Here is a 14,255-nt window from a genome sequence, read left to right on the forward strand (position 1 = left end):
TTTTAGTCTCAAATGTTTCTGCTCCCTCAATAGACTTATGGGAACCGGTGCCAGGCGTGTTGGGGACGCTTCAAATCCCTGTCATGGCTCTGCACACTACATTACCCAGCAAAATGGCCTTAGCTGTCCTTTCTTAAAGCGATACCGTCAGGCAGCAGCACATTCTGGGGTCGGATCAATAGATTAAAGAGTGCTTTGGATGTGAGAGGTGGAGAGCTACTGAAATACTCTGCTCAAGAATAATTCAGTTAATCACTTTTGATTGTCCCTCGACTCAGATTGAGTTTTGGTATTCAGCCTGTTACATGCATTGTCCATTTTCAAAATACACCTCTGTTTTCACAGGAAATGTACAGTTTGCATACAGTCTCTTTCAAAATAAAAGCACAACATCGGTACAACCCCGCAATTTTTTTCCTTCAACAACTAACACGTGGTTGGGTTTAGGAAAAATCAGACCACAAGACAAAAATTAGCTAGCTAGCCACCCCCCGGTCCCTCCACCTCACTCCCCCACTACTTTGCTGGGAGGAGAAGGACGTATGACGTCAAAGACGTTCCAGTGGAAGTTCATCCTTCGATTCAGCGATTTTATGCCCGTAAGACGCAATTTATACCCACGCTTGAAGCGAGTCAATACAAAATATTTAGAGTTCAAACACGCATGAGTAATGCAAAGCAAAAATTCGCATCGCATTTGGTGTAAACACATTAGACTCTTTTTGTTAAGTCTGTGCTCGTTTTTTTGGGGTCGCTTTGTGGGCATGCTTGTGGAGGCAGTTGTTGCCAATGCTGAATTAGCAACTTTCACTGCAGGATTCTCAGACATTGAATCAGGCTTTCACCATCTGAAGGGACGTGCATGCACATCTGCATTTATAGAACAGCCAGTAGCAACTTCCTCTCTCTGAAATGACCTGTGATTGGCCAAAACCTCCCACCACGAGCTAGATTTTCCAAAGCCTGAAAACAGAAGCCAGAAGTCTAGTTTTCTCTCAGACCACTTAAGTTGCAATATGCTCAAAGTTCATTGTGGTTTTTTTGTCCAATGACAGCAAAATCAAACTGCCTTGCTCAGCTTTAAGTACTCAAAACTTTAGTGTGTGAACCAAGATTTGTGATTATTCATTTCTGGGTGGCCTTTGTGGATAATATAACGGACTCAGTTCAGTCATTTATCGTCCAGTCTACTTTTCCTTAAAATCAACAACTGGGGCCTTTTTGATAGGAACTACTCTTAAGTACCTCTGCTTCCATAAATACAGATTAAATCAAAATCATAATTATTAGAGAAATATCTTAAACTGTACCTTGGAAAGTAGCACAATTAAAAAAAAAGTACCAAAGCACAGTAATCACTGCTCATACTCAACGTCTCATGGTGGAGAGTAGTAATTATGTTTTCAGTTTCATACTCTTCATGTAACAGAGAGCAGCCTGAAGACAGAAATGGCCCAGCGGAGACGATACGAACAGCAGATCTGATCCATCACGAGACAGCCGAAAAGCGAGCCCTTCATCATTACAACATTTATCATATCTTGCAGCCTAAACTGGAGTTAAGAGGCACGTCTGAGCTGACAACCAGCACTTAAAAACTTCAAACATACTCTTACGCTGAGCTTTAAACCTCATCCACGTCCCTGTTGGGAGTTTTCCACCAGAAATACACAGTTTGGTGGAGCGACCAAAATAACCTCCTGTGTGTTTAAGTATGCCTCCTCCGAGCGTTTACACCTTTTATGAATTTATGGCTGCGCTTATCTTCCTCAAACCTCATGATAACAGAGAGTCTACCTGCCATATGCCACTGAATCCAAGTCATAAATCTATTAAGCAGTGCTATGATTAGATCACTCCACTCCTGGATTGCAGCACGAGCATCAGATGGGCAGTTGTTCCATGGTCTGTTGTCGCTACAGCTTGTTTTTTAACCTGGCAGCTGAGGACAAGAGGATCCACGTCAGACTGTCAGCAATAAAAGAGGAATTGGAGAACGGCTTCCCAGTTTCACCGAGATAAAAGCTCTTTTGGCTGCAGCGATTCAGCACTTGACCTGCTGCGTCTGCATGTTTGGAGGTTCAGACTCAAACAAAATTTTAAACAGCAGATTTTTGTGCCATTTGTCTCTGACGAGTTCTGCAGAGAAGTCCGTGTTCTGGTTTTCAGTGTATGTGCGTTTGGGTTGGGGCGACTAAAAAGGGATGCCGGGGTGAGGAGAGTTATCGCAGCTGCCAAAGACTGAAGTCAGCATAACTTAAACTTTTGAATCACGTTGTCTGCAGACATATCAAACCTTCGCAGAGTACTATGCAGAGGTGGAAAGGAAGGATTCAGTGCTAATTATACAGCATGGAGATGCTCCTGCACCTCCTGCTAAACTGATGTCATGCCTTGTGTCGACCCAGTAATCAAGTGAGTCAAGAGGAAAGAATGTCTAATAACGGAAGAGCCCACTCTCACTCCGACTGATCAAAACAACAGTTTTCATAGCGCCAGTAACTGTTGAGAGGTGCAAACAGACAATCAGTGTTTGGGGTTTCAGCGTTCGTCACCTGGTACAATATGACTCTTGTTAAACAGTTTGAAGCAGCAGCAGCAGGAGACGTTGGTTATTTGATTTGTAACAGGACATTTTTTTTTGCTTTGATCCTGCACACAGTAGCTCAACAGGCTCTGTGAGTAATCAGTTTGCTTCTGACTCGTGCACACTCACTGTTAAGCATTACATCAGACACAGCTTTGCACATCTGTTCACCAAAGATGCTACGAGCCAGCGGATCTATCTGCAGGTCATCAAATGTTGAACGATTTTCAACCTCTTGTCTACACCGTGCCCTTGACAAAAAAAAAAAAAAAAGTGTCCTGATCGCAGCACTGGAGCCGCCCCACCAGGAAAGTCACACTGAAATATGTTGAGTTCAAAAAGATGTCCGTCTCCTGAGTTGTGTCACTGTGTGAAGAAACCCTAACGTGTACCACAGAGCTAAAGACCCCCTAATCATTGGGGTGGGAATCTCTCAGCACCTCATGATTCAATTTGATTCAGATTCGAATGACCAATACATTTGGGTCATGCTGTTTATTTTATGGACATTGAGTCTGAGGTAACTGACCTGCCAAGAAATGAAGCTAGGCACAAGCAGGACAGAGGAGGACGACAAGCTGATTTAGAAAAGCATTAAAAAAATGTTTTGTAAATGTTTCATGAAGCGATGCACGATATCGGATTTTTTGCCAATATCCGTTATGTAACAACTTGTTTGGCCGAAAACCAAAACTGATATATTCACTTTTTTCCCACCGAATTTTAGTGATCATCGAGTCTCTTCTGTCGTAGAATTAACATCATATTATACATGCATACGCTTATGGTGACGGCCCACCAGCAGATGGAGACATGAAATACAATACATTTTAATGTATGTGATATTCTTTCATTGTTCAAATTAAGAAAAAGCATGTTGGCTGATTCTGATATTTTTTTTCTGAAATTGTTGCATGTCTAAAAATACGTTTGCACACTGACTCAGTGTCTGTCATCCATCATTAAAGTTGTTTTTCACATGCATCAAAAGCCTTAACAGAGCGGTATGAGAGAAGAAAAGTTGTGACAGGACACAGCACAGTATCATTTCATAACTCAGATAGCCTACTTTCAACAGGTCAGATAGTTATAGTCAGGTGGATGATGATGACGAGGAGGTGGAGGAGGAGGACGACCGTACACAGACAGAGAGAGCGTGCAGCAGTGCAGAGACAGAGAGGAGGACAAATCAGTCCCTCCAGGTAGCCGCGGTGCCAAATGCAAGACACCAGCAGACAGTGGTGAAAGCATGAAAGTGTGTCAAGGTTTCTCTGCGTAACTTTTTTTCCAGATCACAGATTAAAACAAACACAAGAAAAAAAAACTCACTTAGTGTGCAAAGGCCTGAACACGATACACATGACGACTTTTCTGCTTCGAGATGTAACCTTTGAAGAGAGAGAATCAATTTTTCCCCCGTGTGTATGTGATCATATCAAGATGACTCAGACAGTAGATTAAAGATCACACTGAATGATCACCCATAAAAACGTCAACCCCTAAACCCTTCAAAAAAAGAGGCTGTTCTTGATGCAACTTTCACTTTCCCACAGGTGCTGGTGACAGGTGGGGGTCGCGGGGAGCGGGGCAGAGGCCTCGCCAGCGTGGCCGGCTGCCACAGCGGGTCAGGGGATCATCTTCCGCCCAGCTGCTGATGCCCTGTTATCCCCGAGTCATTCATCACGGCTCGCTGAGAGTCAGAAATGCGCTGCCCCCCCGAACCTCCCAGCTCCCAGCATTCCTCACTTTCCCCTGTGGATCTCCACCGCTGATAGCTGTCAGGACTGCGCTGATGTACCCAAACACCCACCCACCATGTATTTGCATGTATTTGCAAAGCTGGTTTGAATCTGTTTTAAGAACCACATGTCACTCTTCATGTCTGTCTGATCTCATCGCTGCAGCCTGAGTCTTTCAAATCACTGCAAAGTCATGAACTTACAGACCCAGGCAGTGTGTGTGCAAGTTAAAGCTCCTTCACTACAAACTGTATATTTTACACTTCTGCAAACCAATTTTGCAATGCATGCATTAAAGTTTAGATTTTTACTATCTTACTATCTTTCCATGCAGCTAGTAGTTTTCAGTAGTCTTCGGACCTGCTTGAGTTGTGAAATCTGTCCATATCCCAGTTTATTTTGTACGTGGTGCTCCAACAGTTCATCTAGAAAGATACACAAGTGCCCACGTGAGCAGACTGAGTCACGCTATTCTTGTTATGGACACTTAATCAAGACAACTCGCCAACAAATGAAGCAATAAACCAGAAAAAGCAGGGAAGAAGAAGACAACCAGCCAATATAAATAAACAACCAAAATATTCAAAAAACTGTCTCTGCACATGTTTCATGAGTGTGTTCAACATGTGTGTAATGCTTAAAGGAAGCACACAATAATGATGAAAGTAAACAAGTGTGTTTACAAGAAGTAAACAAGAAAACTCAATGTACATTTAATGCAGACTTGATGTTCATTATGCCACTTAAAGTTTTAAGAGTCTGTTGTTTTTCATATCAGGCAAAATGACTGAAAACCAATGGATGTCTGGAACAGTTGAAAATGCACTGAAGGGTTGACACCTTCTGGTCAGCTGGTCGTAGGGCTGCAGCAATATACCGGTTTCAAGGTATACTATGATATAAAAGCTGATGCTTATCATACTGTGTAAATACGCTTATCTATGATATGGAAAAAAATGCAACTGGACGGACAAGCTCCCCTTTATTTTAGTTATTTTCTAAGAGGAGACTTTTTACTCACACTACCATGAACAAAATGGTTTCAAGTTTCAATTATAGAAATAAAATGTGTCTGTTTTCATTCCTTTAAGGGTCTGCGAATATTTTCTGAGACAGTTATCGTACGGTGAAAAACTCAAGTTGGTTGATTGGTTGATGAGCTCTTGTCCGATCAAACTGTCATTGATCTCACAATCACTGGTGTTACTTTCATAAGGCTGCACCCACAAGAGTGTTTTTTTTTCCAACTAAAAACACCCGGCGCTCTTCCGCAAGCAACCAGCAAGCATTGAAGCGCTTTGGAGGCATTTTTTCAGCTGCAATCACACACTGTATAAATAATAGACGTAGCTACCGTGAGTCTGGCATTTTGGCTGTCACATCGTTGCGTTTTTGGAGACAGAAGTGACCATATTTGGATGAGAGGTTGGAGCTGTGTAGGAGCAAGGGGTGGATCTGACTGAGGACACTTTCGGCAGACAGCCTGTCAATCAAACAGCCCCGCCCTCAAATATGCATAATTATAAAGTCTTAATAAAATACAGATTAACAGGTGAGTTCTATATAAAGTCCCCATACAGTTGTTATGAATGTTGTAAAGCTGGACATTTTAAAATGGAGGTCTATGAGCATCGACTCGCTCTTGAAGCCAGCCTCAAGTGGCCATTAGAGGAACTGCAGCTTTTGGCACTTCAGCATTGGCTTTATTTTTCAGCCCCTGACCACTTGGGTGAGGTGGCGGGTTGCAGCTGTTTGATACGGAGAATCCGCAGGAGTAAAAATGTTGGCACAAGGTATAGCACTTATCCTGGCCCTTCTTCTGTAAAGGACAGGCTGAATCGACAGAGAGGACGAACCCACCGGTCTCAGCCCTTCAACACGCTGCTGCCTTTTGTAGCATGTTGTAAATTAGGGCTGTCAAAATTGCTCAAAAATGACGTTTGAATATTCCTTCTAAAAATAACTCATAGGTTCGAACCATTCGAATATTTTTTTTTCCCGCATTATGTCCACAAGAGGGCAAACTAATACAAGGAAACATACTTCTATATGTATTAATACAAGGAAACATAACTACTTGTAGGTATTTTTATTTCAACATAAACGTCTTTGAAAACATTTACATACCTACACATTAAAAACACATAAAACAATTATCTGTAACATTACGTTATAAACGACCGCGGACCTCTCACTCGTCCCCCCTCTCTGACCCGTGACCACACCGCCCGCGGAAGTGCTGCGAATAGCCTCGAAGCACCGGACCGTGACCGGCTCGCACCCTGCAGCAATCGTTTCGGCGTCTGGTCTATTTTCTGCGCGAGCCGCGAGCGAATGTGTCAAGCCGGGTGACGGAGACATCAGCTGGGAGCAGAAGCACTTGTCGACCAAGCTGGAGAAATGCGCGTCTGATGCCAACGCCCACTCGCAAAGAGAACAGCTGCGGTGGTGTTTTTTTTTTTTTCTCCACAATTGAATATCAATTTTCACATTCGAAGGTCCATTTTTTTTTCAAATTCGAATTTAAATTCGAATTTAGAATATTCGTTGACAGCCCTATTGTAAATACACCGAGCTCCCATTGCAAAGAATCAAAAAAATATGCTGGCCTCAGGAAAGAAATGCTACTGTGGCCAATTTAGTTAATCTAGAGATAACAAGCAGATTTCTTTTCTTCCCACTGACCAATCGATTAGTTGATGAGTAAGTAGAATTTCAGTTGACCAAGATTTTCATTGGTTGATTACAGCTTTAATGCACTGAAATGTCTTAAACGTAGCAACCTGGTTTTCAAAATGATTAGCAGTGATGTAACGTGTACATTCTAATGAATCAAATAAACATGCAAAAACACTCGCACGTCTGATCTGAGATGCTCTCGGTGCAGGGTTCTCATTTGCTGCCAAGCAACAGCAGCAATAAATGTTCCTACAATGAAGACACATGCAGCGGAGTTCAAACTGGCTCCTGATACAGAAAACAGCCTGCATGGTAACACACACACACACACACCCCCTGAGACACCCACACCCCCACACACACACCCTGTTTTGACAGAAGTCTTCTTGAGCAGTGTGTTGGCTGTTTGCACACGGCTCGATGTTCCTCCTGTACGTGCTTGCCCTTTGACAACACATTGAGTGTAAAATATATCCAGGAGACTAAAGTAATCCACGGCCTGACTGAGTGCTGATAAAGGACTGACTGATGCTGAGGTTAAGTAAAGATGAAGTCAGAGAGGGGGCAGCGTTAGCACACATATTGACGAACCCTTTGGCAGGGTGGTCGGCAGTTAACTTCATGTCTTTATTGATCAGGTGACTGAAGCGATTGATTGAGTCGATGTTGATGGATTGGAGGTGAGCGACTGCAGGGAAGGTAACAACTGGCTCGCAGCAGCACTGGGACGGTTACTTCAATACAATACATAAGCTGACTTTGTTTACATGCACACTGATATTCCACTATTGTTCTGAGTATGTCAGTATTCCAAATTTGATACGGGTCATGTAAACAGTTTTTTCTGTTTAGATATTCAGAATTGGCCTTTTTTTGATTTTGCATTTTCTGATTTTCCGAAGACGTGGGATATGCTGGGTTTTTGGAGTATTATCTGGACATGTATACAGCACATTGGGAATATGCATCTCAACTGGGTTTCTCACAGCAGCTTGTGATGTAATGGATAAAAAATGTGCACTTAACATAAAAGAAAAAAAAAGAAAAACATTTTAAAAATGCACGCTAATTTTGATTCCTTTAATTTGTTGGAAAGATGTGTTTAAAAACAATTTTTAATGTGTCTTTATTGCTCTAACTGTAATCGAATGCGTATCGTCCCTGGCGATGCTCTGTTAGACATGTCGTTTAATCATTACTTCTTTTTGCATGTTTCACTGGCTCTTTTCCCTCGATCTTTAACAAGTGAAACAAATTATGATCAGTAAGACTGAGGTCAGGTGACTGACCCAACCAATGGAGACCTTTCGACTGTTCTTGTCTGTACGTGTAGGAGCATTAATGATACTTGGCAAACAGTCCTACACTGTTCACCAAATATGGAGGTAAACAGCCTCAAATGAAAGCTGAGAGTTTACTCTTAAACCTCATACTCATTGTTTCTTTTCAAATCCACTGTGCTGCAGCACTGAGCCAAAACTATGAAAAATGTGCCACTCTCCTGTAATCAGTCTGCAAACATCAGAATGTAAAGCAGGCATACAAGGATCCTTAAAACACCTCAAACATCATATTAAACGTGCTCTAATCAGGAGTTTTTGTCTTCACATGTTCTGAAACATACAGACTCACATGTATGCTCTTAAACAGAGGGATCAGAGGTCATTTGGAAAGTCAGGAGGAGGTCATGCTTCAGCGTCTTGCTCAAGGACACTTGAACACAATGGCACAAGGACAGAGGTCCAGTAGACACACTGGCTGCTTGAACCTGAGACCACTCAGTTACTAAGACAGTGTCTCCAGCCAACAAGCCAACCTGTCTGCAGCGAGTAAACAGCCAAGGTCTATAACTCCAAAAGATGAAAAAAAAAACAAAAAAAAAAACCAAGCCATGTATACACAGCCAATGACTGATAGAGGCGTATTTTATGTGTGTGAAAGACATCGTAAAACCACATCACGATGATGCTCTAACTTGGTGTCTGATCTGGAGAGACTGTAATTTTGTCTTTTGGATTCAGTCAACATCACTGTGGAATCTGGATAAAAGGTCATGACTTTATGTCTAAATTGTTAATGTTGAGCCAAGAATTTTGTAATTTATAAGTTTACTGTGCAGAAAATACGTATATTACCTGGACTCTGAGACAGGCCAAGTCAGATGCAGTGTAAATATGTAAATTTACCAAGTTTATGCAGGCTGCACACTTAGAAATACAGCCGCCAGAAAAAAAAGTTGTAATTGTACTGCAAACCACTGATATGTTATATTTACACGTTATTATGTAGTGGACAAGTTGAACCTTTACATTTCAATAATGCTGTGGTTAATGTGTGCCTAAAATGCCACTGGAAAAAGAGTGACAAGTTGCTACAAAACACCCACTTTTGATGCCTAAAAATGCCACTGGAAAAAGAGCAACAGGTTGCTACAAAACACCCACTTTTGATGCCTAAAAAGTCACTGGAAAGGAAGTGACAAGTTGCTACAAAACACCCACTTTTGATGCCTAAAAAGCCACTGGAAAAGGAGTGGCAGGTTGCTACAAAACACCCACTTTTGATGCCTAAAAAGTCACTGGAAAAAGAGCAACAAGTTGCTACAAAACACCCACTTTTGGTGCCTAAACAGCCACTGGAAAAAGAGCGACAGGTTGCTACAAAACACCCACTTTTGGTGCCTATAAAGTCACTGGAAAAAGAGCAACAGGTTGCTACAAAACACCCACTTTTGATGCCTAAAAAGCCACTGGAAAGGAAGTGACAAGTTGGTACAAAACACCCACTTTTGATGCCTAAGAAGTCACTGGAAAAAGAGCAACAGGTTGCTACAAAACACCCACTCTTGGCACCTAAGAAGCCACTGGAAAAAGAGTGATGAGTTGCTACAAAACATCCACTTTTGGTGCCTAAAAAGTCACTGGAAAAAGAGCGACAGGTTGCTACAAAACACCCTTTTTTGGCACCTAATAAGCTGCTGTAAAAAAACAGCAATGAGTCGTTTAATCAGAATCAGTCTTGTTGTTTGTTGGTTTCGAACAGCAGTCTGCAGCTTGGCAGGCCTTTCCTGTAGGTGATACACCTTTCACCATCCCCTCCACCTCATTCACTTAAGAAACGCTGATATGAAATGTATGAAATGTACAAATGAAACATATTCTTGGTTTACAGAAACATACAGTACCAATATTTTTCTAATGGTGTCTGGGCTGATACCTAAGCACCTTAAAGATAAATCAGTCTCTCTGTTGAGTATAAAAAGCATCACAAATGTCTACATTCATACAGCAGTAGCCACTGTCCACGTTGCATCACACATAACTGCAGCCACAGTTAATTTAGTCTCAACAAAACAAAAATTGGAACAGCAAAGATATTATTTAGGCTCATTCATTTCAATTTAAATTAAAAGGAGAACCTAGGAACTTATCAGAGTGCAGCAAGAAAGTTTAAATCAATTTTCTTGTTTGAAGAATTCAATTATTTTTTTGCTAAATAACTGGTTTAAGCTCAAGCAGGAAAAAGAAACTGCAAGACAAATGTTTTCTTTCCATCTTTCTTCAATAAAGTTGTGAGTTTATAAAGAAAAAAGGAAAGAGCAACATTCAAATTTCCCTCCAAAAATACAAATGCAAAGTAGTTCTAGATTGGCTACCCGTACACAGAAACCCCGCCCCTCTAGCTCTTACCACATTGTAGCAGGACTTCTTGTCTGATCCAGTGAAGTGATACGGGTCCTCTGTGTTGCACCTGTGCATGTACATCTTGAACATGTTGTTGATGTGTTTCAGGGATATAGCGCAGACGGCCGAGTTAGGGGTCGGCTCTGGAGAGTTCGGCTTCCCCTGGGCAAAGGCAGCGAACAGCACGTCATCACCTTCCTCCACTTTAAGCTGCTTCTGCAGTTCAACATCATTGCCCGCCTTGGTGACGTGGGCTGCCTGGAGGATGTTGAATACCTTGACGTCGTCCAAGAAGCGACGTCGCCTTTTATCTGTGCTGATGCATTCAAGGGGCATCTCCACGTAACGGCGGATCACGAGGTCTGAGGAGCACATGCGGACTATACGGGTGTGGTAGGCCTGGGAGTGCCTGCTCACCCTCTGCACTGTGAGAAAGTAGGTGAAAGGTCCACTGTGGAAGGAGTAAACGTAACGCAGGTAATAGTTTCCACGTAGAGAAGGAATCAGGTCCATGTAGGAGTGGTTGGAGAAGAAAGAGAAGCCATTCTGGCTCGTCTTCATCTTCCGTAGTGAAAGGGTGTGGGGATTTGTTGCAGAGGCTGACATGTTTCCTAGTCCTGGGATCTCAGAGTTCCCAACAAAGAACGTGATGACGTTGCTTTCCACATTGAGCACCTGAGATCCTGAAGGGCTGACCACAACATCCGCATCAATCGGTTGACCCTTTCCTAGATTCACCTTGTCGGCAAAGCAGTAGACATCTTTGTCTACAGTTTTCGGGCTAATGCCGTCATCCAGGACGTGACGACGGCAAACACCATTGTCTGCCGAGCCGCAGCTGTACAACCCCTTGTCATAAATGTGCTCCACCACCAAAGCAATGTTGTGGTTGTCCTCCCTGCCACTGGTCACTTTCTGGCCGCAAGTCTCATTGGCAAGCAGCGGCCCCGTGTGATACTCTGACAGCTTTGTAAGATTCGGAGCCAGGGCGTAGATTCTGTTCACAGCCCCGGCGTAGATGATCCCATCCAGCGTCACCATGTTCTGGATGGGGAAGTCTGCAGTGAACGCTGGGAGCTCGTAGGTGACGGAGAGGTTCAGCTTGTTGGTCTGGGGTGATTTATCACACTGGGCCTGAACAGTGGGGCACAAAGCCCACAGCAGCATGACGGCATGAAGCGAGCGGAGATTCATCCTGTTCCAAAAATAAGAGACATGAAAAAATTAGTAGGTAAACCGTCTCTGCTGGAACACAAAGAACTCAAAACATCCATCACAAATATCTTTGAATAGGTGGCCTCAATTGTCTGGAGTGTGACTGTGTGGAAAAAGGCGCAGTCTGCACTGAATAGGGACGACTGAGGAGAAACAAGAGGGACATCAAAATCCCTTTTTAGACTCATAAATGGAACTGTGTCAGGGTTTAAAACCAGGGTTTACTCACTTCACCACAAGAAGTGAAACCATTCATAGTGAAGTGACTGGGGGCTTTATGGTAACACAAAGCTTCAATATCAGCCTCCTAATCATCAGCGCTCCACTTTCTGACTCCACTGACCCAACACAACCCAGCAGAGAGACCTGGGTGAGCACTTCTGCGGTGCTCAGCTCAGTTCCCAAGTGACCACAGCGAGAGGCAAAGCAGTGAATCACCCAGAGAGCAGCCCGCTCTGCAGGGCGACGCAACCACGGGCCTAAGTTTAGACAGCAGGGGCCCGAGGGAGCGGAGATAAACTCAATTAAAACAAAAGAGGCTGCAGGGAGAGGGCGACGGGGACCATCCTGCAAAATGATAAATAACCCCAGTTAACTAAGTGGTATTCCACTGGGAGATGCTTTTAGTGTAGGGAGGGAGGGGGGAGGGGGGGGGGGGGGTGTGGTAGAGAAACACCAGAGGATTTGCAAAATGTGAATTTGCATGCTCCTATCTGCATGTGGTTTCAACACCAGCCCCAGATGTAAACCAAAACAAGGCAATAACATCCAGCACAGTGGGTTTGGTTTATGCCAACAGTGTTGCATAAACTCACGGAGATTCCCTGTGCGCACATTTTCACTGATTTATGACTGATGTCTCAGTGATGGCAGCTCGTGTGCTTTTTTAGAGCCAGTCTGAGAGGGAAAGCTCAGTTTTATCTTTACACAGTGTTTCAGGGAGAATCAATAGAGACAGACAGACCCAACAGGTGCTTAAAGGGAAACTCACATGAAAGTTTAGAGCTGATAATATTACTGATAAGTGCCAGAACATATTATAAGAGACTGAGGGGGGTATTGGAGATATGGCAGAATATTACGATAAAAACAAGTCCATATTTAGAAACCAAAACACACACGTTTATGTTATTGGGAATTTCACAATATGAGAGTCAGTTTTCTTTCATCAAGTACCTGGTGAGATGAGTATGATCTTGTTTTGGTCTAAAATTATGAGTAACAGCAGGCACATTAATGCGCACCTGCACCAAACACAATAAATGTACCTCCTCACCGCACGGCTGTGTTTTCAAAGGACAAAAGGCGGTGGGAAACAGTGAAAATGTTTTCAGTTTGAGAGGAAAGTGACTCATGGCGAAAGGTCTCAGAAAACACAAATGGGAAGCTGGTGAAATGGTGTTAAGAGCCAGAAACAACATTTCAAAACAGGCTGTGATATCCAGAGGAGGAGGACGAGGAGGAGGAGGAGGAGGAGGAGAGGGAGAAGAGTTTCAGGGTGTCATGGTGCGTTTTTACGCAAGAAACGACACTTTGAATGAAGACAGAAAAAAGTCAAGAAACTGGGAGAAACTTGAGATGATAAACTCACCTGTTAGTGAGCCACAGCTTTCTACGTTCCTCAAATCATATTCCGCTGGTCACTCCAGGAGCGGGACTTCTTGACTTTCTCATCAAGTCCAAACTGATCGCTTTGGATTCTCTCTTCGCTTCTCCGTGAAAAAAAAAAACTCCCAGAAACAAATAATCCGACTCTTTTCTTTCAGTCTGCCTTTGCCTGTTTTCCAGCAGCTAAACTGTAGTGCGTTGATCGCCGGCTGAGACCAGTGAGGCTCGACACTGACTGACTGCATCTAGCAGAAACACGCTGCTGCTGCTGCCGCCGCTCTCACAGCTTCTCCCGTGGCGCGTAAAGCTCCTCCTCTTTCTCTCCAAACTCTGTGACGCGCCCAGGTGCTGCCGCGGCTCCTCGGTTTGTGGAGTTCAGGTGAGACAAGCAGACCATCAGGTAGAGGTGGGAAGGCAGAGTGGGAAAACTGAGCGAGCAGTGAATCATGAGCTGTAGTCATCATGGGTAATGATGCGCAAAACCGCCATTACAACAAAACCAGTTAGATTTTTAAAGACGCGCAATTTAGGGTTTTTAATGTATCATTTTATACCTTATTTTATGCATAATTACCTCATATAACTGATATTACTTTTATATATTTTTGTAGTTTGATATCACTTTTGATGCGCTAAATAAATCCCACATTACCCAAAATAAAACTACTCGATTTGGAGGGATTTATGAACCAGATCCGAATATTCTTGAACCAGACTGTAAGGAGGGCGCGTTTAAAGGGATAG

The 14,255-nt window shown here is 43.2% G+C and overlaps 1 protein-coding gene across 1 annotated transcript in view; it reads right to left on the reverse strand.

Annotated features, from left to right (window-relative positions):
- The window catches only part of met (MET proto-oncogene, receptor tyrosine kinase), a 105,721-nt gene extending 91,911 nt beyond the window's left edge, over nucleotides 1-13,810 (reverse strand). Inside the window, exons 1-2 of the mRNA XM_033635475.2 lie at nucleotides 13,495-13,810; nucleotides 10,695-11,883 (exon numbers count right to left, since the gene is read on the reverse strand). Of these exons, the coding sequence (XP_033491366.2) occupies nucleotides 10,695-11,882 (1,188 nt within the window). The 5' untranslated portion in view covers nucleotide 11,883; nucleotides 13,495-13,810. The remainder of the gene's footprint in view (nucleotides 1-10,694; nucleotides 11,884-13,494) is intronic.
- Nucleotides 13,811-14,255: the final 445 nt, after the last annotated feature.

This window comes from Epinephelus lanceolatus, chromosome 5 (assembly GCF_041903045.1).
Source record: "Epinephelus lanceolatus isolate andai-2023 chromosome 5, ASM4190304v1, whole genome shotgun sequence".
Lineage (NCBI taxonomy): Eukaryota > Metazoa > Chordata > Actinopteri > Perciformes > Serranidae > Epinephelus > Epinephelus lanceolatus.